At 37.3% G+C, this 22,643-nt stretch overlaps 3 protein-coding genes across 3 annotated transcripts; 1 reads left to right on the forward strand and 2 right to left on the reverse strand.

Annotated features, from left to right (window-relative positions):
• Positions 1–3,359: 3,359 nt before the first annotated feature.
• LOC102230859 (induced myeloid leukemia cell differentiation protein Mcl-1 homolog) lies at positions 3,360–5,290 on the reverse strand. Its single transcript, XM_005814058.3, has 3 exons — positions 4,696–5,290; positions 4,152–4,402; positions 3,360–4,072 (listed from the first exon to the last, which is right to left on the reverse strand). The coding sequence occupies exons 1-3, from the start codon at positions 5,150–5,152 to the stop codon at positions 3,956–3,958; spliced, it is 825 nt and encodes a 274-aa protein (XP_005814115.1). The 5' UTR covers positions 5,153–5,290; the 3' UTR covers positions 3,360–3,955.
• A 705-nt stretch (positions 5,291–5,995) lies between these two features.
• LOC102230598 (alpha-endosulfine) lies at positions 5,996–13,894 on the reverse strand. The gene is made up of 3 exons (XM_005814057.2): positions 13,691–13,894; positions 10,328–10,450; positions 5,996–9,168 (listed from the first exon to the last, which is right to left on the reverse strand). Exons 1-3 carry the CDS (start codon positions 13,745–13,747, stop codon positions 8,995–8,997), a joined length of 354 nt encoding a protein of 117 aa, XP_005814114.1. The 5' UTR covers positions 13,748–13,894; the 3' UTR covers positions 5,996–8,994.
• Positions 13,895–14,637: 743 nt separating this feature from the next.
• LOC102231376 (HORMA domain-containing protein 1-like) lies at positions 14,638–21,424 on the forward strand. The gene is made up of 15 exons (XM_014474544.2): positions 14,638–14,670; positions 15,650–15,794; positions 15,892–15,955; positions 16,214–16,250; positions 16,412–16,432; positions 16,577–16,603; positions 16,682–16,749; positions 17,089–17,240; positions 18,161–18,318; positions 18,456–18,523; positions 18,614–18,675; positions 19,068–19,120; positions 19,433–19,510; positions 20,765–20,818; positions 21,292–21,424. Exons 1-15 carry the CDS (start codon positions 14,638–14,640, stop codon positions 21,376–21,378), a joined length of 1,107 nt encoding a protein of 368 aa, XP_014330030.1. The 3' UTR covers positions 21,379–21,424.
• Positions 21,425–22,643: the final 1,219 nt, after the last annotated feature.

Consider the following 22,643-nt stretch of genomic DNA (forward strand, 5'->3'; position numbering starts at 1 on the left):
GCTCATTTCACCAAACCCGGTTATTGTTTAGACCCCAATCATGAATTCACTTTTGTAACTGAATGGGCTGAACCAGAATTGAATCGGCATACGCAGCAAACAGGTTAAATTTTCAAAACAGCAAAAGATTTAATTTTTTGAGGTTTAACATCCATTTAATATGATAGCGAATGTGCCAGACGTAGGGCTGTGTGAAGCAGAGTAAAGCAATGTTGCTCCTCCATAACTTTTTGCTGCATGTGGCCAGTCAGCTGGCTGAAAAAATGCCGATATGTTGGTTTTTTTTGTCTTGCTTAATAGATAGACAAATTTTGTTGTGTCAAAATAAAGCTGAATTATCCTGGAATGTATGCTAATTAATAGGACTGTTATGCATAAATACTATTAAAAGAGCTGCATCATATTAAAGTATGGAATAGAGGTATCATCGCTGAAAATTGCGTCTTTTAATACAAATAACCAACACTTTCTTAAGCATCACGCTGCGTTTTAGTATTAAAAATATACATCAGGTGTGAGCTTTAAAGACTGGCCAAATATGGATATGAATGACATCTATATAATATATGCTACCAAATATGGCACTCAAGTGTGATTGTGACAGCTCTAGTTATTATGCTATCAGTTTAAATGCTACAGTTCATAACCTGCGTGCAAGAGATCTAGTATGTAGCTGATTGTAGGCTGGCAACCCATGCTAATTTGAAAGTTATGCTACATTAAGAGTAAAATGGGAAAAGCTTAGCAAAGATATTCTACACATCAAGCACTTGAAAACTAGTGCAACATTTTTGACTTGGTTCTATAGGTTTGCTCAAGCCCATGTGTCAACAGCAAAACTGCAAATAAATAAATAAAATTACATTTCATCAACCCATGCCTAAATGTTATGTTTTATAGATGAATAGTTGGTGTGATGCCAACTATTCAACTCTCTATATTGAAGAGAAAAATAGATTTTGATGACTTTCTACAATATCTAGACTGAGAATTTGAGTAAAATGCGTCATATCTTCAACTTGACATCATGAATTCCAAGTTAAGAGCTTATCTGACCTCTGGTCTCGGTCCTGGTCTTGAAGCAGTGCCAAACTGTTGAAATCCCCTTCATAAAAAAAACGCAGCTGCCCTAACAATAGCAGTTATGTTGGTTGGCTTTCCATTAATTCAGGTACCGTTTTTGCTCAAGCCAAAGATTTGCATAAATTATAAAATATGCAGGTTCTGGAGTGGACAAATACATTACAGAGGAACCCCTGCAAATGTTTATCCAAAAAGACATTTGGGTTTCCAAAGATGTGAACATAAGCTGGAGTTGAAATGCAATGTCTGCAAAACAAGCCTTGAAAGTGCAAAATAGATTAGAAGTCACAATAATTACTGTTTGCCCCACACCAAGACAGTAACACTAAACACTGAGCACATGCATGCCTTAAAACATTTGAACATTTTACTAAAAGGCACCTTTGTTAACTGGAATAAGCAGGTATATTCAGAGCTCTCCGGATGATTATATAAACAAAACAGCTGCAACTGTGAGTCAGTGTTTAAATACGAGGCTTGAAGTCTACTTCTGTAAAGCTGCTCCAAAAAGTTTTGACATTCAGCTCTGTCTCTTCTTCACACAGCACAGCTAAAAGTTGTGAAAACTTAGCCCTATCTATTCATCTCAGCACCACAGTTCTCAGTATTGGACGCCTTTGACGCCGAACTTATAGATTACTTCTGTTTAACTATTAACTCGTGCGTCAGCTGACTTCCCAGAAACTGGTGCTTTTTTTAAACAGAAGGGCGTGCTGTTGCTACAGGGAGGCAGACTTCCTCGCAACCAATACCCACGCTCAAAAGGCGGTTCCTCCCCGGTATCAGGTTTCAGTTCTGAGAAAGAAGCTGTTGAACATAACATTTGAGCAATAGAATGGTGAAATGGAGTCATTAGTTTTCAGGCCTAACAGAGAAACTAGTTCCTGCAGATATTTTCTCATGCATCAGGACACATTTCCTTAGTAAAGCAAATAGTCAAAACTACTAAAAGTGTTTAAAATTCTCAAAGAAACTCTGTACTCTTAAAGGCCAATTTAGTCTTGGGCTTCTTTATCTGTGTAGATATATATTTTGTATGCAGAAAGCAGTTTTAAAACCACTCCCTTAAAACCATCCCGTGAAAGGAATGCATTTACCTGCTTTAAAGCGTTTCGGTTTGCAGCTGCGCCTCGCCTCTCTCGTAGTTCAGAAGCTGCAAAGTTCAATTCGATAAGTCTGGTAAACCACAACAGATGCACACTTTTAAAGCAAGCAACTAACATTTAGAACAGAAACTGTACAAAAAATACCCCTGATTATGCTGATTTGCTTAAAGAGGTTTTGTTAAACAAGGAAGCGGTTCAGATATGTTGCTTCCCAGAAGATTTTTAATTAGTCTGATTTCAGGTTTGGAAACAAAAGATTTAATCTGACCAAACCAGTTTGAGTTTCGTCTTCTTTCACCATGAGTCACTATAGCAGAATTCCCTTCTGAAATTGAGAGAACATCTAGATAAACCTCATCTTTTTTGTTTTTCTTTTTACTTCCGTAAGAGTTAAAGCCTGGATAACTTCCTGTTCCTTTATGGCACTCCCTGTTTTCTGTACAATCAATCCTCTTGGTAAATGCTGCAAACAGCAATTTGAATTTGTCCCAGCCTTTATTTCCCCTGAGCAAAACAGCCTATTCTTCAATGAGCCATGTACAGGTAACTAAGAACGTAACCAACATTATTATTCCCAGGAGTTAACCAAAGAAGGTCAGCTGTGAATCGTCTCCATGGAGAGTCTCCCCTTCATATCCTCCACAGTCATGTTTGTTCTGTAACCGTAAACTATAGCACAATCTGAAAACAAGGTGAAGTCCCAAATCATCACCATGGTTTTCCCTGCTAGAGGCTTGATGTGGTGGAAACAAAATGGCCTTAAGAGTGCCAGAGAATTAATGAGCAGAATGTCAATCCTTGGTTGGAACCAATAAAACATGTTTAAGTCATCGGTTTCTAGGTAGCTGAAGCCTGTCTGAATCAGGATGTGGATGTTATGTAACTCTGAAGATGTTTTGAACCCCTTTGACCCCAGTTCAGCACTTTGAGCTTGTGCACCAGCTTTGCATAGAAAACTCTGCAACTTGCAAAACTGCAGATGCAGCCCTGAGCTCAGTCAAATAGGAGGTACTCAAATTTCGAGGAAACTGCAGCAAGCGCTATATTGGTTGTGGTGTGAATAAACAGAGGTTATGTGTTAACAAGTGTCAGAAATTTACAGCACATATCCTATTGGTTGTTCAATGTGATTAAGCAAGAATCCCTGTTCAGAAAGACATTATCAAAAGGTCAAACAATTAGTTTAATTTATTTTATTGTTCTGTACATATGCTTCTAGCTTAAATCTGAATGTAGCCATTGGTGCCTCTCAACAGAGCAATTTGAACAATGACATACTATGTGCAAATCAATCCCTCTACCCCCCAACGTTTGTGAAATATCCAGACAAAAGTCCAAATGCTCACCAAAGTTTTCAAGGAATGGGTGTCATACCTGCAAAATGTTATGTTTCTAGTTTCTATTGGTTTGGCCTGTGGTTTCATTAAAAATGTTTAACAAAATCACAAGTAATTCTAGTTGTAAACAGATTGGCCCACCCCCACCCCCCAAAAAAAATTTAATTAAAAATTAGCTAAACAGTAGCATAATCATCTTACATACAATATATTTTCATTAAAAAAATAAATTTATTCATATTTAAATATTACTTTACAAAAAGACAACAGCAAAAAAAAAATACATATGTGGCAAAAATGTGTTTAGAAAAAAAAAACCCATTAAGCCACAAATGATGAAAGATATTCACACACTTAAACTTCCATTTCAGAATCCAAAACAGAAATTGGTGACAGGAGAGTCCTTTAAGTTCTCAGAGTCCAGCAAATTCACCTGATAAGAAAGGCTAAGGTGGCCCCAATACCAGCGACCCCCACAACAGCCATCAGCGTGTTCCTCACTGTAGACTCCGGGTCCGATACTCTAAAGAACTCCACAAAGCCCTCCTGAAAATAAAGCAAATAAAAAAATACATTAGTTTCAAATCCACAGAAAGTGAGCCAGCAGAGTGTTGCAATAACTTACCCATGAGTTGTTTTTTGCTAGCCAGTCCCGCTGGTTTGCCAGGAGATACGTGGATATTTTCCGGCTCACCAGCTCCACGCAGTGCTCTCTGCCCCTCTCCTTCAGGCGCTGACACACCGCAGCCCCGAACGTCACCAGGCTGGCGATCCGACCCCAGTTGGTGATCCCGTCTGAAAAGAGACTCTCTGCTATTTCCGTAACAAACTCCATGTCGTCCGGCTCGTTATCCAGAGCAAGCCTATTGACCATACCTGAGAGGAAGGGAAATAACTTGCAGTCAGAGATCCATTTTGATTACATCCAGAGAAGCATTCATGTCGTTACTCTTTTACTTCCGCTTAATTGCATAACAAGTAGAAGGGGTACATTTTAAATGAAGTATCACTTCCCTGAACGTCTATAAGGGCTAAAAAGGCTAGCAATGCCCAAAACAGCAGTTTTAAACATGCATCCTGTTTTATGAAATATACACTGTAAATATTTCCTGTGGGTGAGGCAGGCTATGACTCAACTGTGGAAAAATCCTACAATGGCGCCTACTTACCATTGTATGCATACTTGTGCTTCGACAAAAGGTCCTCCACCACCCTTTTCATCGTAGATAGAGCTTTATTTTGACCCCACCGACACTTTGAAAGTCCCGTAAAGTCTCTCAGAAAACTGCTAATAAGCTCCGTTGTGTCGTTATCCAGCACTTGGTTGCTCGCACCTACGGCCGTCGCGTCTTTTTCACTGTCTGGGTGCTGCGCCGGGGTGCATGGCAGAGAGCCTTCGTCGCTGTCGTCGCTGCTCGTCGGAAGGCTTTTCGCAACATATCCATTCACTCCGAGATTCGTCGGGCGTTTCATGAAGGGATCCTTAGGCGAATGAAGAGATTCTACAGTGGAGCCCATTGCGACCTCAGGCACACCGAGTCCCTGGTCGTAGTGTGTTTGTCCATTCCCGACTCCATTTTGAGAAAAAATGAGATAGTTTAACGCGTTTGTCGAATTAGCTGTCATATTTTCATTTGAATTGGGATTAACTGATCAACAAAAAAAGATTCAGCTAATAGAAAAGGCTAGGTAGTTAGTAAAATAAGTCAATCTATATTCCACTCATTCTGCCCGATCCAGGTCCTCGAGAACAAACCCAGGCAAACGCGGCCAATAAATACTAAGAGCTCTAATCCTGCCTGCTTTTTGACGTCACTTGACACGCCCTCAACGGAAGTTCCCGTTTAATAAAAAGAAAAAGAAAAGACAACAATTTGCTTTACTACCGAGTTTGTGCTCACAAACTAATAATTTGAAGTTGAGAGCTATTTCATGAAACTAGATATTCACTTAAAACTCAGCTGTATTCTGTGATATTAGCAGTTTCAATCTTCTCAACGAAAATCAATACAATCAAGTAAAATTCAATACAATCAAAATTTATATACAATCTATGTTTTATATATGAAAAAGTACATAATTATCAAATTTCTATATAGCTTGGTTTCTGGATTTGCTTTCTATATACTTCTGTAAATATCTGGAATTTTCCGTACTATATTTTATTTGCTTCAGTTTCTGGAAGCGTTTTCCATTCACTTGTGGAAGTAACTGGAATTGACCGGAACTAGCTGGGTAGAAAGTCACCGTTTTGCACCCAGCCAATATACTGCTCTGGCTCCCCCTAGTGGCCAGTTTAGGTTTTACACCTTAAAAGTCGGTGTATTTGCTCACATCTCCTATCGTTTGACATTCTTTTACGAAGGTGCGTGTGCTTCTAAGGTTTGTGGCATAGGACCTCCTATGGTTGCATCTATTGTTCAACTGCAAAAAAAAAAAAAAAAAAAAAAAATCCAACTATATATTTTATTAATGTAAAAGTTTATTTCAAATACTGACAAAAATCCTCTCATCTTCCACACAACAAACATTCCAAATAGCCCTGTACTTTCTGAAGTGTCAAAATGTTTCCTTTGTTCTCCAGTGATCCTCATCATGTAACCCCCCCCCCTTCTTTAAAGAAGGAAGGGTCCTTCTGACCTCCCTGCAGCTATCTTGGGCCAGAATTAGGATGAAATACACCAATTATGCAATAAAAGAACACAACAAAAAATGGGAAACACTTGCTTGCAAAACAAAAAAAAAACCCACAAAGATAAAAGCAGCACAAATGTATCAGAGTACATAGCCTGTCATTTGTTTATACATTCTGGCACGTATTTCTCTTCTGGATGAAACACCCTGTTTATGAGGTTTAAAACATACTCAATTTCCTCTGGTTTGCTCTGTGCATCAACATTTATGCATTTTAATTTCATTTTCAACAAGTATGTTTTTTTTCTGAAAGCACAAAATGTTAAATTTTAAACCAGGTAATGCTAAATTGTGAGTTCTTGCTAATCAACATGGCAAAGGAAAGAAATTTTTTTTAAAAACGTTTCAGCGCTAATCATTGGTAATTAAAAACAGTCTTATATCCAGTAGATTTTTCCTCGGAAGCTAAATAATTATGAAACGGAAATACTGCAAAAGAGAAAAAAAAATCAAGCAGTCAAACTTAAAAGGACAGGTATTCTTTACAGGGTATCATCTCAGATTTGTCCTTGAATCAGCAGCATTTACACACATTATCAAACAGATTCATGTAGCCTCTGCAAAACACCGATATACAGCAGAAGTAGTGTTAGAACTGAGAGGAGAGAGGAACCACTGAATCAGAAATAGCTAAGGCTACAAAAAGACCGAAAAGCAGGTGGGAACAACAAAAGTCAAATCCTGTTGAAGTCTATTTACAATAGATGGGACGAAGAAAAGTGTTGCATTCATACAGCACCATAACAAGATCATATGCACAGGTCACTTCTCTTTCACACACTGCAAATTTGACACATTTAAAAAGTGAGGTTGCAGATGTGGTGGGTTTCGCCTACATGATGGAGTGTAAGTTGGTGAAAGTTCCCTGAAGCAGTAATATACACTATTTTTCCTTGATTAAGTGCACATATCCAGTTTAAATTCTTGACTTGCGTGTAAGGGTGCACATTCAAAGTCTTGAGATGTTGCAATCGTTCTATTAACCTGTTTTACAGGCTGTATCCCAGATAGACGTGGCACGTCGTTCATGCTCACACTTTGCCCCCTCATCATGTGTTATAAAACTTCTCTGCTTAGCTATGTGCTCTTGTAGACACAGAGCAAGCCACTCGAAAAAGCCGGCAAAGCTTTTTGAAGCTTCGCCTGTCAGGTTGCTTGCTGTTTAAACACAGACCCCCTGATAATAATCAAGTCAGTTTGGGAAGAAAAATCTGCAAGGTGCAGGTAGTAGATCTATATTCCAGCAACAATGTAGGAAAGTAAACAAAATAGTTTATTTATTAGTGTTTTCTGTTGGTAGTTTGTTAGCCTGTGATGAATGAGCATGACACACATTTTGAAAGTGTTACGAATAGCCTTCAAAATCACTCTCGTCAGTCCAATGAAGCACGTGAGCTGCTCCATATTATTAGCTGGAAACTAATGACTTACTTTTGTCACTTCAAAAATGACTTTTATGGATAAATAAGAGAAAAATATCTGGATCAAATATTTCAACGTTGCAAAAAATTCTAATTGTTTTGAAGTTCTGCCCCATCACATTGCAGCGCCAAACAGATAATTAAACAACACTTTTGAGAGTCTATTCAAGGCTTACCATGGCAGCTAAAGTATGGGTTTTTATCAAGATTTTTTTTATTTTTAAAGCAAAGCAACTTTGAGCCTAAAATTCAACAATATAATCCCAAATTAGTTGATTCTGCGCTCCTGATTCTCTAAGGCATGCTATCTGGACTAGTCCTCAAAGCACCACGGTTAACGCAAATTACGTGCTTGTGCAAGGTTGATTTATCGAAGCATAAACTCTATACAGAGCTTTTCTATTCCTCCCACCCCCACATAAATCTTTTAGGTTATAGTAAACACTTTGTCTAGATGCAAATATGTGTGCGTGTAAGTGGATTGTCAAGACAGTGTTTGCTTTGATATTTCACCTAAATCACTAAGCATGTGCCCCTCTGCTGTTAAAAATACTTAGATTTTGTGTCATTTAATAATCATGCAGCATATTTAGCGAGAACAAGAGCAGAGGGGGTGGGACAACATCAGCAGAGAGGCAAAAATCTAAAGTTTTCAGTTCTCATTTGCCTGAGCTGCAGCTGATGACCTCAGGTTCCATTGGATAAAACTGACTGACATGTGAGATGCCTCATATGCTCCATTCTTTTCCCCAAAGTGGGTCAAAACTACCTTCCCCCCTTATTGATTTGGTATGCAAGCGACTATTCACATACTTCTTCCGACACCTCCCCACTACTTAAGTCAGCCACCGGCAAAGGATAGAAACGCAAAGATCGAAGAACAAACTGCAGCCACGGTTCCTAACGCCTTTACACACATTGTTTTGGTGTCATTCAGGATGCAATAAAAAGAGAACTAAACACACTATACAGAATACAAAGTGCATTAAATCCGCCCCTCCAACCCTGCCTGATGACACACACCTACTGTAATGCATCTTGGAACACTACAAACCAAGATATAAGGGAGGCGGTGGAGCAGAGTGCGCAGACAGAACAGAGCTGTGCGTGGTGCGAAGGCAGAGAGGGCTGCGGCTTTGTGGCCACCCGAACCACCGCCCAAGCCCAGACCACCCACATACAAGCACAATGGGAATTTAAACTTATACAACTCTGCCCAATATGTTAAAGCCAGTGGTGCCTCGGGATGAGAAAGGAAGAGAGAGGAGAGGAAAGGAGTGGACATGTTGGGAACACGGGGTAAGGTGGAGTCCTGGGGGGATGGTGTCGAAGATGCCTCTCGAATGACGAAGGCTAGCCAGCTAGCTTGCTGGTCACCAAAGATGACTTCCTCGTTCTTGGCAGATCCTGCGGTGTTGGGATATGGTCACCGGTTACCAGGTTCTTCTCAGGTCCAGCCACAGGAAGCTGCTTGTTCTTCACCTTGGCTTTGGCCATGTTGTAGTCTCCCGAGTCGAAGTACTTTTGCTGTATAAAATCAAAGAGCAGACCTGGAATCAGATTTGGAGCAACTGCAACACTTCGGTACATACTTATGAAAAGCATCAAGTTTATATTTTGTTTAATCTGGTTTAAAGACACTAATCTATGAATCATTCCCTGCTGGTGTTCATAATCGTAAGATGTAAAATAGCTGCATTCTCCCATGGCCTGCCCTGGCTACTCCCACTCTTAGCCAGAGATTTCCCACATCTCCCAGAATGACTTGCAGCAACCTCCAGAGGTATGAGCTTGCTGTGGTTTACAGTATGTGGAGGTGGAAAGAGCAATAGCTTACCAAGTCATAGCAAAGAAGAAAACAACCTGAGAGGTTTATTGTTTAAAATACAAATTAAAGGACCCAGACAGATGTGATCCGTTCATATACCACAAGTTTAGGTTTCGGCAGCAAAGAAATGCATCTCCAGGGTTCTAACATTATTTTTTAATTCCAAATTCCTTACATTTCCAGTCACCGACCTTACAGATCTAAGAGTGAATGAGCCTGTCCACTGCAGATCTTTCTACAGCGGTCAGGATTTATACAGGTAACATGCAAACATCACTGCAATTAAACATTTGCAAGGTGGGTGCATCACTAAACATTTTGTGATATGAAAGTCACAAGCTAGATAGAAACAGAAATAGCAAAGAATAAAAACAAGGCAGAAAGGACCCAGAAAAAAAAAGAAAAGAAAGAATGAAAATCAATGTATCGTCATTGTTAATAGAAAAAGAAAGAAAAAGGAAAGAAAAATAATCAATTTATTGTCATTTCATTGTTGCCCTGCATTTTAACCCTTGAAATAGAGAAGCGACTCTCATTAACCTTCTTAGCTCCCCTCACCATCCTCTGCAGGACCCTCTTGTTTGTCAAGCCGCAGGTGGAGTTTTAGTTGTAAGCAACATGAAGTACTCATTAACTATGTTTTAAATAGCTGAATGTTATGCTAGTTAGAAAATTAAGTGACAAAAAGATTTTAATTGATTTTGCAAGGAACTGGATTAATTACCGTACAGTAAAAGTATCAACAAGACGAAACAATCAGTTTTTCTTACTTATTGACAGACAGTAAAGCTGTGACCAGTTTACACTAACGTGCACTTGTCTCTCCAGCCATGTAGTGGACAACCAATGGCTACCCACCCCTTTCTGTAACCTCTTCATCAGGAAGTCGGACCCACCAGGCTTCTGGCCCAGACCGGGATACTTAGCCTTCAGCTTGGCCTCCTCTGCCTTCACTGGGTTTGCATTTTTCTCCTGAGAGTCCTGAGAACAGACGGAAAAAAACAAACAAACTGTAACCATGTCACCCAATAAAACATCAGGAAAGAATAACCATAACCATCAAACCAAGTAATATTGCAAAAACTCCTATTTTAATTTCTTTTCGGGTTTAAAAAAGTACCAAGCAAGACATCAAATATTCTGTTTTGAAAAAGAGAAGCTCACCTAAAAAATCAACTTAAAACTACTGCTGAAAAATGTAACCTACTTCTGTAAAGTGAGTTTAGATTTATGATAGAGCCTGGTGGGAGCTGGAGATACTTCATAAGAATGTGAGTCACAGCATGAACATTCTCTTAGTGCTCTTTCTCATTCAACCAACATGCCTGAGAATTAATAGCTGAAGAGGACATTTCCACAAACAAACATTTCATAAAAGAGAAAACCTAGGGATTTTGTGAAGCTTATACTACTAAGGAACAATTTTCCATTTGCAATTTGTCTTTTCTAAAGATTTCTACTAAAAAGAGTCTCTTTTTGCAAATCTAATTAGGATCAATTTTAACCACAAATAAGCCCACTTTAAGGGTGAAACATTATGCCTAGAATAATTTTACAATGACACTTTCTTGCAATACCAGTATGTTTTTTTTCTTTTTATGAACAGTGAACAGGTAAGTAAAACTCGTAATAAACACAATGCAAACAACAGAGTTGTCTCTGCAGGCTTATACACGTCGGTCAGGTAAGATGACTATAATCCAAGTGCCAGTCAAAGTAAAATATTGAGGCCATGAAAATATGCCTCACCCTTTATTACTGAAATTCACAGAACTTTGACCTGGATCTCAAACCCCACAGAAAAAAAGGAAGTAATACAATTCTGAAGAGTGAATGGGACTAAAGTCATTTAAGCAATCTGTGTCTGGCGCTCTTACAGAAAATTCTGGTTGTACCTGAACTATGGATATGAGATAGATGATTCAGTCTGCAAAGCTTGCTGGGCCAGGGATAAAATGTGACTCAGGACACTGAAGCCGATGAACAGATTCCCTCAGGTGGAAGGGTGGGAGTGTGACTCAGTGGATACTGGTTCACTTGGGCCCATGGAAAGAAATTTATGAGCTACTATATTTGGTCTCAATGCAGTGAAACAGCCATATTCCACACCACATTATGTGAGACTGCTTTTACAGCTCTGTGTTTGTATGTAGAAAGCTGTAAAATTCTACTCAACCAGCACCCAAGTTTGATTTGACAATTTAACAGCATGCAGTTGTTAAACATGGCATCTGCTTTTCTCTCTGCATCATTCTCAGGGAATTCAGTGTCACAGAGTTAAACAATAAACTGCAAGAGACGTTAGCATATTTTAAGGTCTTAGAATACATACTATGCCATTTGTTTTTTATGTGTTATGAGGGTTAATTGCAAACTTCCAAATGGGAACCAATTCCCATTCGTAAGCACAGGAATTAGTAAATCACTATGGTTGTCCAATTTGCAACTGAAATGTAATTTCCAGATTCATGCTGTAACTATAAAATAAATAGATTGCAGCATAATTTACTCTTGTTCCTTTTAAAGTAATCCTCAAGTTCTCAAAACATTTCCCACTCTAGTTCTCTTTTGAGAAGTTTGTTTGAAACACAGAGAATCATTTAAAAAATAAAACTCACCTCCTTGGCTGTCTGTGCTCTACAATACAGTTTATCTATGTGTTTATCTTGTAAATGGCTGACACCAAAATTTTCAAAGCACCACTAAAGACAACCCTGGTACCAGGTTTGAGACCTGTACCTAGGTTATCTAAATTTGGCTAGGCAATGATGCACCAATCAGGTTGTAAATAGGTGAAATATATAAACACTCTTTGAATACTTGCTCCTTCACTTTATTTGACTTTTATTATGCATAAAAATTAGAACAATTTCAAACCACAATTTGAACCGCTTCGAACATAAAAACAACGTTGGCAATTATGACAAGTTAAGCTAATCTCCCAATACTGCAACAGCACAAAAACACTCACTTCAGCAGCTCTGTTAGTACCAGTACTGGCAAATCTGAGGCTGCTTTTGTGCTCTAACTATTGGATTAATGATTAAAGCACTGACTGAACCATCCCTTCAAATACTGTTTGAAATTGCAGGAGGCAATTTGGAGAATTTCTCAGCCTTTATTTATTGCTGATGTTTTGGTCAGATAAAAACTAGACTGATTTTACCTGAACATGAGAAGAGTAAGGTCATGTTTTCAACCATATTCCTAAATTCAGCCAATTTCATATATAGACACATGCTTGATTAGTTCATACAAGGTGCAAATTCTATTAAACATTTAAACAATTATTGTCTTGATTTTAGGATTCAGCTATCATGTTTCATTTGAAAACTAATACAAAAAGAATGTCTTGTGTTTAAAGGTTGAATATTCTCTGTAATTGCTTTAACAGTGCCAGTATCACATTCAACAGAGCAAACATGTCTTTTAGGAAGAATAACAAACAATAAAGTTAACTGACTTATTCTAACCAATAAACTGTAATAAATTTATCAAAGATTTATGAGAATATTTAATTGTGGTATGTTTAGGTTTGGAAGCATTTTCACTGGTTTCAATGTAAATAGAGGGAAATAAATACTCCAAGACTTTCTCAACTATCACAATTGTGCAAGTGTGTTAATTTATAACTTGAATACAAAATACTGATGTCATTTGCTTTGACACATACATTTCTAAATTGGATTTTTTGCTTACATACCCATGGGTTGACAAATTTGTTGTGGGATAGCATACACATGGGAAAAATACAATAACAGCTGGATGCCAAAGTTAAGTAAAGGAATACATTCGTAATCCAGAAACCACAGCATTTTTAAGGAGGAGCAGTGGTCCATTTGACACGTTTAAGATATTTAAACTGCAGTCATTTGATTGTTTATATGTATATCTACAGGCAGCAGAATGTCAAGTTTTGTAGTTTTTCGTGAATAACTAGCAGCACAAACCAATGAGGCCTGAGCTGCTGTGGAGTCTTCAACCAATAACACAAGAACGGGACAAAACAAAGTGACACCCAGGCTGGGTGCACCGAATCGTTTGACAGCTGATGTACATAACTGTCTTATTACACAGCAAACCGCTTATAACAGCTGTACATGTCCTCTGGTAGCCTTATCATTTCGTATCCAGCACTAAGCATTTTAAACACTTCACTTGAGCTATTTTATTTTAGCCATGTCTCGCTAGCACCCTCCGCGGTTAACAGTGAAAACCCACCTGTTTTTCGTCCTCGTACTCCACCTGGGTGTCCGAGTCGAGGTTTTCCGACGACATTGTCTGAGTGCGGTGGACCAGCTGTAAGTCCGTTTGCCACACAACACAAGGGGTTGAATAAACCAGGCAGCGTTAGATAAACCTGCACTGAACCTAATCCTGATTTTCTAAACACGACAGCTCCCCAACAAAGATGGCGTAACGAGATGCGACGTCATTACTTGAGGTAAGTCCTGTTTACAAATTGACACGCACTTTAGCCAATAGGGTGCTAACAGTGCTTTGAACTTAGCCAATGAACTATCCCTATTTTCTTCCCGCGCTGTGATTGACAGCCAATGCTCCAATGGGTTTTCAATTTGGCCACCAGAGGTAATGCGGGGGGCCGCGCTACACTGCATCAGCGGAAAGTGCATATAAGAAACACAAAAATGTAATGTTTTAAAAAAAAATTATTAAATTATTTGAACATATGTATATTCATTGTTGAATAGTTTCACAACATTTGTCGCTGATTAAAATAGCGTTGGTTTTTCGCATATAAATCCTCCTGGTGCCATAATTTTTAGTCATTGCTTCCTGCTCTGTGATTGGCTGAGTTTTAATAAAAAAGTGTTGGAGAGTCTTCTTATCGTTGATGACCCCTGAAGCTAATACTTAAAAGTTAGTTGTTGATTTATTTTAAAAGAAGAAGCTCTACTTTTGTTTTACTATAGTTTCTGTGTTATCACTTTGTAAGAAATCCACATCAATTTCCAAAGGTTGAAATAATGTCAGTTTTTGTTTCTGGATAACTAGCTAGCTAGAAATACAACCAGGTTACACTAACGTCTGCTAGCTAAATTATCATTTAGAAATGCCAGGTTAATAGATTTCGTTTCATATTTACAGAATGTATTTATTATTTATTTTATCTTTGCAGATTTTTTGTGTTTTATAATTTCCACCAAATGGCATATGTTCAGCAAGTGAGGCCTTCACAGGTAATTTTACTTACTATAATTAATAAAAATGCTAGCGTTTCCCATTGTAGCTTCCGAGTCGGAATCGGCAAATTATTTTTACGATATTGATCATCTTAAATGTGCTTTGGTTTTAAAACCACAATACTAAAGACTCTTCTAACTCAAATTGTATCATTCTACACTAATAGCAGAATTATTCAAACTCGGGTTGTGATTTGTGAAATCTTTTTTTGATTCTCGAAAGTTCAATAAAGGGCGATTTAGCACTGTTTTGCACCTAGACCACATTAGAACTCTCAGGAACAACAATTAGACTCTTCAAACCTGGACAAGATTATTCAACATTGCTAGCAATAACATAGCAATGTTATTTGCTAGCAATGTTATTTGCTAGCAATGTTATTTCAGATATTTCAGTTTGTTGTTTGTGAAACATTGATTTGTAAAAAATCAACGGTTATTTTAGTGTTGTTGTTTTTTTGTTGCATCTGTACCACATTAAAATGGGTCCAGCTCGGAAACTATGAAGCTGTTCAAATTTGGAGTAGGTTATTCAACACTAACATCAGAATAATTGAAAGCAAGTCTGTGAAATTTTTATTTACTTTGTGAAAGTTTAAAAAAGGGCGATTCCAGCCTTTTATTGTATCTTGACCATAATAGGAAGGGTACAGTTGGCATTTACAAATACAGTTAGCTAGTAAACTGCAATGAAGAGGACAAATTTGTAGCACAATTTATCATTATAAGCATAGGTATTTTTTTTGTTAAAATAGACACTGTTTGAAGTATATGTTTCTGAAGTTTCACTTTTGCAAAATAGACAAACTATATTCTTGGCATGTTTCTTTTACATTTTCACCTGAAATATTTAAGTATTAAATCTGCAATAGCAAATAAAAATGTGTTAAAATTTTGACTTGCTCTTGATAAAATTATGTCAAATGCATCACTGCTTCTGATAAATAAGCCAAACTTGTTTTTCTTGCTCCTGCAGGCTGCTCAGGTACTCCCTGATGAGGTTGCCTCTGAGCAACAGTCGCTTATTGTTGTAAAGAAGCTTCTGGCCATCGCTGTTTCTGGCATCACATACCTCAGGGGCATATTCCCAGGGAGAGCCTATGGAAGTAAATACGTCGAAGGTTAGACCACATTGAAAACGTTTCTGCCATTCACAGCATCAATTATTTCAGTTTATTTTCTGGATATGTTTACAAGTTCTCACTTCTGTTTCTGCAGATCAGAAAGTGATGATCCTGAAAGGAAACATTGACTGTCCTGGAACTTCAGAGATACTTCAATGGTAAACTATACACAAATTAAAAGTTAACACACCAGGATGAGTGGCATATTTAAATAATTTTGTTTTTATTTTTGTAATCCCTTGGGGTCATAAAAAACTCATTGATGCTGCACAGTTAAGAATACTTGCATTTTGCAGATGAGTGCAGTTTTTGTTTAATATACTTCCTGATTTGCTTCTGAAGAGAACTTGTGACTTTAAACTACAACATTTTTATGTTTATAGTAACAATAACAGATTGTTTTTCAATTTTTCCAGGATGCAGGGTTGCTTTGATGCCATCCAGAAGAAATATGTGAGTCACATTTAGTCTTTTACCCACAGAGAGATTGTTTGCAATGCTCATTTGGTTTAGTCGTATTGGATCATAAACATACATTCATTTTACAAACATAGTATGTCTTCATATCAAAACTACTGTGGACAAAATCTTTTCCTCTTTATGTTTTCATCTAGCTGCGAGCGGTCATAATGTCTGTAAGTATAATGAAAATTTTGACCTACACATTAGAGAACTTGAACATCAAATTATCAAGTTTCATTTTGTTCATTTTTCTCTGCAAATAAAGTTGAATGAATCTATATTTTTAAATTTGTCTATTTTTTTGTGGCTTTTTCTAGATCTATACTGACCCAAGCAACCCTCAGGTACTACTCAAAAGGTCTTTCTGCCATTGATCACCAATATTTTGTACTTTTTGGGACTCATATTTTCTTCTCTTTTAGAAAGTGACTGAGTATTACCATTTTAAGATCCAGTACACTACAGAAGGAACACAAGTGGATTTTGAAAGGTAAATTGTAGTAACTGGGTCCACAAAATTTCTGAAAGTTTATGTACAAGTCAGTTTTTTGCAAACTCTTCTTATCTTTGGTTGGAATAAAATTTGAACTCCTGCATTTAGTGCAATGCAGTGTATTTAAAGTTAACAAATTGAATAGTACGTGTATTTTCTTTTAGTACATAAATATCAATACAATTGCACTAGAAAATTGTTTCCCAACATGCACAGTGTCTGGTCACTATAACCTTGGCATAAAGGTTTGCGCATGTTCCAACATCCCACTTATAAACTTCAGAGGCCATGCACATTTAGGCAATTCTGTTAGTGTTTTCCTCTTTTTTTCTTTAGCATAAACAACCAGAAGTTGTCAGCGATGTCTTTGGGAAACACGAGGAAAGCGGGCATCTTGCTGGTGAGGAAGCTTTACACTCTGATGCAGAGTCTGGGTCCTTTGCCAGAAAATGTGTGCCTCAACATGAAGCTGGGTTACTATGATGAAGGTAAGACAAGCTGAAGAAAGGAAAAGTTCTTCCAGCTGAGCATGGAAGTAGCAAACAACAGCAGGTTTAAGCTTTGTTTTCTTAAGTTTTACATTATGAAGTTTTAGGGTTTTAGTTTGTTTTGTGGAGCCTGCATGTTGACGATTTTATTTATTGATGTCAGTGTTCCTACATTAGTAGTATCCAAATATATATTCTATTTTTGAATGTGATTTTTATCAATTATTTTTGCAGATATTGATGAAGCATTTAGACTCTTAAAAGCAGCAACTTGTTATATGCAATTAAAATATAGTAATTCAGATGAGTAGAATTCTTTCCATGATCAGAAATGCACTGTTCTGCTTTATATGGGTTTGAAAACTTACAGCTGCTGCACATTGAACTGATCTGAGGAATTTAGACACATCTAATCTCAGTGGTGTTTTACTGTAGGCAGTAGAGTGACACCACCCTGGATTATCATTCCCAGATACAACATCAGCATTTTTTCTTCTGGAGCATAATGAGTTTTTGATTTTTACTATCAGGTTTGCTTTCTGATCTCTGAAATGAAGAAGACAAAGTCACTGACAGTGACTGAACCTGCTAAGCGCCACCACTGAATTTAGGTTCCCGTCCGCCCATACTATATGCTAAAAGCACTTTTCAAAATTAATGTGCTAATGTAAATATTTCATTTTTACACTCAGGTTTTCTTTATTAACCAGATATTTAATGACCATTTCAGCTTTTAATCAAGGAACAGAAGTAATTATTTGGTTGCAGCATACAAATGCCCCACTAGATGTCACCAGATCTTTTAATTCAACAGCATTTGCATGCAAAAATGTCCAAACCCATTTTCTTTTCTTTTTCATTCTCCTTTGATTATGGGTTAGAGGTTTGACTTTAGTGTGTTTTATTCCTTTTTCTTGAAGTCACTCCTCAGGACTACCAGCCTCCAGGCTTCAGCGAGGCTGTAGGAAACACAATAGAGTTTGTGCAGGAACCGGTCAAACTGACAATGGGCAAAGTTGCCACGCCTTACCATTGTGTGACGTTTGACATGGCCACAGAGAGACGCAGACTGGAGCAGGTACACTGATAGACAGAGAGATGGAAAATTTGTTTTCTGAAAAGACCAATGTTTGCAGCATTGTTTTTGGATTGTGGTTTCATTATTGAGGTTTCCCTCAGTGGACTGTTATGTTATTTATTTTTTCATGTTTGCAGGTGGAAGAGAGTGTTTCTGTGAAGGAGAAATGGATTGTGAAGATAGGAGAACAAGTAGGAGAACATTTCTTAAAAAAATGAGACAGAGAGGCCTGCTGCAATTGCTTTAGCAATATTAATTCTAAACCTGGTGTTCAGAAAATTTGTTTTAACCTATAGAGTCCTGAGTTGGAACAAGTGGAGGAGGCGGAGAACTACCCTACAGACGTCGATAATACAGGTAATAATTCATAGTTACATCTACAGAGTCAAACTTGGTCTGGCATGTGTCTAAAAAAAAATCAGTATTATGCTGAAAATAAAAGCCTTTGCTCTGATAGTAAAATAGTTTTATTTAGCTTAACCAAATATTGCTGAAATAAAAATATGCAGGCACCTAGATAAGAGAATAAAATAAATGTATTTTTCTGAACGGTTGATTCCATAAAGTTTGTCTTCCACCTGGAGGGATAAAATGCTTTCAGGTATATTTATATAAGCATGTTTTTTGTTGTTGTTGTCTTTTTTGTGAGAACCTTTAACTTTTACTTGAAATACTTATTTTCCTTTGAAGTTAAACATGGTTTGATTTGTTAGAGTTAAAATAACTTAATTGTTTTGTTTTACCTCCAGAGATCCAGATGGACATTCATGAGAAGAATGAGAGAAGTGCGGAAGTCCCAGAGGTATGTTTGTTTTCCCTGAGACTTAATCCACATATTATGTATGATGTATGTTTAAATATGCATAGCTGCTTTCAGTCAGAATTGTACATGTAAAGAGCACTAATTGTGTAACATAATAGTGCCATTTGATGCACTTTCATTACTGCCAAGTGGAAACTCAGAAAAAAAACATATGTTAAACAAGATCCTGAGATAGAAAAACATCACTGAAATGATGAGAAGTCCACAATGATGTTAGCCTGTTAGGGAATAGTTTTAAAAATCTTTGTTTGAGGCCATTAAACATTTGTTAACATTGTTCCCCTGTGCCAGATTATGATAATGGAAGCCTCAGACATGGAGTTGGGTGTGAAGAGAACCAGGAGTGGACGGATAATCAAGTCCTTTACGGTGGGTCATCCAGTTAAAACTAATCAACCAACAAGTTTCATTTTGCTCTCTACCAGCTTGTGATAAGGTTGGAAAATTCAGAGGGTTAGAAACCTCCCAGAAGAATTTATGGGAATTACCAGGAAAAAATCATAATTAGATTTGCCCTAAACAGATCTTAATTATAGTTAGGATGAAATAGATTTTGAAATAATCCTCTTTAAAGCAACCAGATTTCATGCATGTATACTTGAGTATATCTCAGCTATTTTTAATCACATATGCAGATGGTAAATTTCAGTGTTGATTACATATTTGGTAAGTAAATATAGTTGATGTATGGCATTAACATGTAACTTTGCAAATACAATATAAATGTGTTTATAATGAGGACAGATAGCTCATAATTTTGATTATTGGTTTCATTGAACATTTGAGAGATTATCTTAATTAGCTACATCAAATGTGATACTGCTTTTCTTCTTCTGCAATTCATTTGTAAAATATTCCGAACTCAGCTGTTGTCTTATTTTACATTGATATCTCAAGTGCACCATTGGATATGTAGAGGTATGCCACAAAAGTGAATAATTAAAACTTGATTAAGTTTGAAGATGTGCTATTATTAAAATGAATTCATTTGTAGCACTGCCTGTCTATAATAGAATATTCAGACGTAACATAACCAGTATTAGTACTTAACCATAGTTTACCAGGCCTTTGGAAGACAGACTGTCCCACTTCATCACAGATGATCCATTGTACTTAACAGAGTTGCTTTCCCATATATTCATCTGCTGTTTCATGTTAGATCAATCTGAAGTGTTTGTTGTTGAAAAGCTACATCCTATAGCACACGGCTCAGATAAAGTTGAGTGCAGGGATTCTTTTCACATCTCCTGTACGACTGCTTAAATGTAGGATCTAATGGTTCATTACCCTCCTCCTGACTGTGCGTGGCCATAAAAAAAGGGCTGCTGTGTCAACTTATAATGGTACCCCAGAGAATGGTAAATTACCCATTAAATTTCCCTCTGATCAAGTTATAAACGTCTTTATTTTATTAAAATTGTTGAGGGTGGCATAAAGGATTTTAAGAACAATTATTCTTTTATGTGTTATCCTCCCTCCCCCCGCCCCCACTGAATCTGAGTTCTTAAATTAAAGGTTGAATTTTTCTGTGTAAGATTATGCTTCAGGAATAATATTTTTTTGTTTTTTTTAACATGTTTACCTGGTTTTTATAAATACACGTGTGTGTGTGTCTGTTAGCAGGAGACAAATGTGACTGTGAAGAATATGCAGCCAACAGCAGCAAAGCAAAAGACGGTGAGAAACCAAATCATTCATTTTATTAAAGTACGAACTATTAACTTTGAATCAGTGACGTGCGGTGAGGTGCGATGCTGGTGAGGCACTAACTTTATCATAATCAGATATACAAATGTAGACCACCTGCATGTTTACATAAGGAAATTTTGCGCATGCGGACAACGCTGGAGGGAGGAGTTGCGCAATCCCAGGTGAGGCTCAGCTCTGCTGCTTCCTCACCTTCTGCGCTTCTGAATATTTGAATGGGAAAATGCGAAAATTCAGCGATTTTGAAGAAAAAATAATCAAAATTGGTTAAGCTAAATAAAAAATAAATACTTTACAGTACAAACCACAGGGTGATAAAAGCAATATAAATTATTTTATTATATTTTTCCATTATGACAGGTGAGGCTCTGCTTCACTTGTCTCCCCTGACCACGTCAATGCTTTGAATGTGGCATTCAAAAACTAATTTCTGCTGTTTTCAGGTTTCTCAGTATGACATCCTCAGCAGTCAGGAATCATCATCAGCCGTAAAGAAGCGCAAGTTCAGCGAGCCTAAACATCACTACTGAGTACTGACCTCAGTGCAACTGAAGCACTTTGTTGATTTAAAGTCATGTTTTTCATTTATGTGACGAGTTGTGCAGTTAGTTTTTAAAGAAAAGAACACGTTTAGGAACATGTTTTAGAAACATTTTGAAGTTAAGACTACAACAGTTAAAGTATTTGTTTTGACTGTATGTATATGTGTTGCATCTATTGTTATTTACCAACAAAGCTGTGCAGCAGCCACTTTATAATAAGTTTGTGATTAATTATTAAAGCAACGAATAAATGTGTGTAGCATTGAGCTGCAAATTTCAGTAAAATATAAAAGTGTTATTTAAAGATGCTTTACTTTGCAGTTTTATTTTACAAATAAGTCTGGAAATTGTTCCATGCGTTTTTACAAGGGTGCAGGAAGGAACTCCTGTTTGTATTACAGCAAATCTGACTGAAGACACTGTTTTTGTGTCACAGTTTGACGAAGATGATGCACAACATTGCCTGCCATGTTCGTGTTAGGAAGAATTTGCGGTACAATCATTTGCAGAGATTGCAGAGAAAATTAGTGAACAGTAGGATGGAGATCAAGGAACCCACCAGACAATTCAGTGGGGCTCTTTTCTTCAACTGGGACAACGAAGTTGGTCAGAATCAATGGCAGGATAGAACCGGATAGTGCAAGAGACTTCAGACTGGGGTGGAACTGCAACAATAAACACAGCCAAAATTATAACATTATGGTTTACATTTTTTCTCTGTTAAAACATCCCAGCCAAAGTCCAGCACTAAATGTAGGTGAGGTTCTGTGGAAAGAGTTGGAAAATTGCAGTTCACTGAACCTCTTCAAATAAAATTAATGAACTTGAACCATTTTGTAAATAGAGTGGGCAGAAAATTCAGTCTGCAGATGTGGAAAGTGAAAAGTGGTTCAGCAAAGTAATGGTTTAAGATTCTATTTTTAAGCATTGAACACTGGTTAAACCTTTTACTTCAGAATTTTATTTCTACATCTAAACACAATCTTAACTGACTTTACTATGGTGTTGTAATTAAGAGCTGATAAATTTTCATTTACAGTCTAGATGTTGAGCAGAACAGTATGCCTTTAATTGTTTATTTATTTAGAAAACGAAATGTAGATGCTAGTTTCAACTTCCTGTTTTAACCAAAAAAAGCCCTTTTACTCAAATGTCACTATTTGCATGAGAGGTGCCTTAAATGAAGCTGTTAAGTGAAAGTGGATTAAATCTGTACACAGTGACCTTTGGGCCCAGATAAAGGCCCATCAGCA

The sequence above is a fragment of the Xiphophorus maculatus genome, chromosome 3, assembly GCF_002775205.1.
Source record: "Xiphophorus maculatus strain JP 163 A chromosome 3, X_maculatus-5.0-male, whole genome shotgun sequence".
Classification (NCBI taxonomy): domain Eukaryota; kingdom Metazoa; phylum Chordata; class Actinopteri; order Cyprinodontiformes; family Poeciliidae; genus Xiphophorus; species Xiphophorus maculatus.

Coding starts and splice junctions, on each gene's coding strand:
- LOC102231376 (XM_014474544.2), top strand. CDS start 14,638: ATGGCATATGTTCAGCAAGTGAGGCCTTCACAG. Junction 18,524..18,613: donor GAACAAGTAGGAGAACATTT/CTTAAAAAAATG, acceptor TTTTAACCTATA/GAGTCCTGAGTTGGAACAAG. Junction 19,511..20,764: donor GGATAATCAAGTCCTTTACG/GTGGGTCATCCA, acceptor GTCTGTTAGCAG/GAGACAAATGTGACTGTGAA.
- LOC102230598 (XM_005814057.2), bottom strand. CDS start 13,747: ATGTCGTCGGAAAACCTCGACTCGGACACCCAGGTGGAGTACGAGGAC. Junction 10,451..13,690: donor AGTACGAGGACGAAAAACAG/GTGGGTTTTCAC, acceptor GTCTGTTCTCAG/GACTCTCAGGAGAAAAATGC. Junction 9,169..10,327: donor TGAAGAGGTTACAGAAAGGG/GTGGGTAGCCAT, acceptor GATTTTATACAG/CAAAAGTACTTCGACTCGGG.
- LOC102230859 (XM_005814058.3), bottom strand. CDS start 5,152: ATGACAGCTAATTCGACAAACGCGTTAAACTATCTCATTTTTTCTCAA. Junction 4,403..4,695: donor GCACAAGTATGCATACAATG/GTAAGTAGGCGC, acceptor CCTTCCTCTCAG/GTATGGTCAATAGGCTTGCT. Junction 4,073..4,151: donor TAGCAAAAAACAACTCATGG/GTAAGTTATTGC, acceptor CTTTATTTTCAG/GAGGGCTTTGTGGAGTTCTT.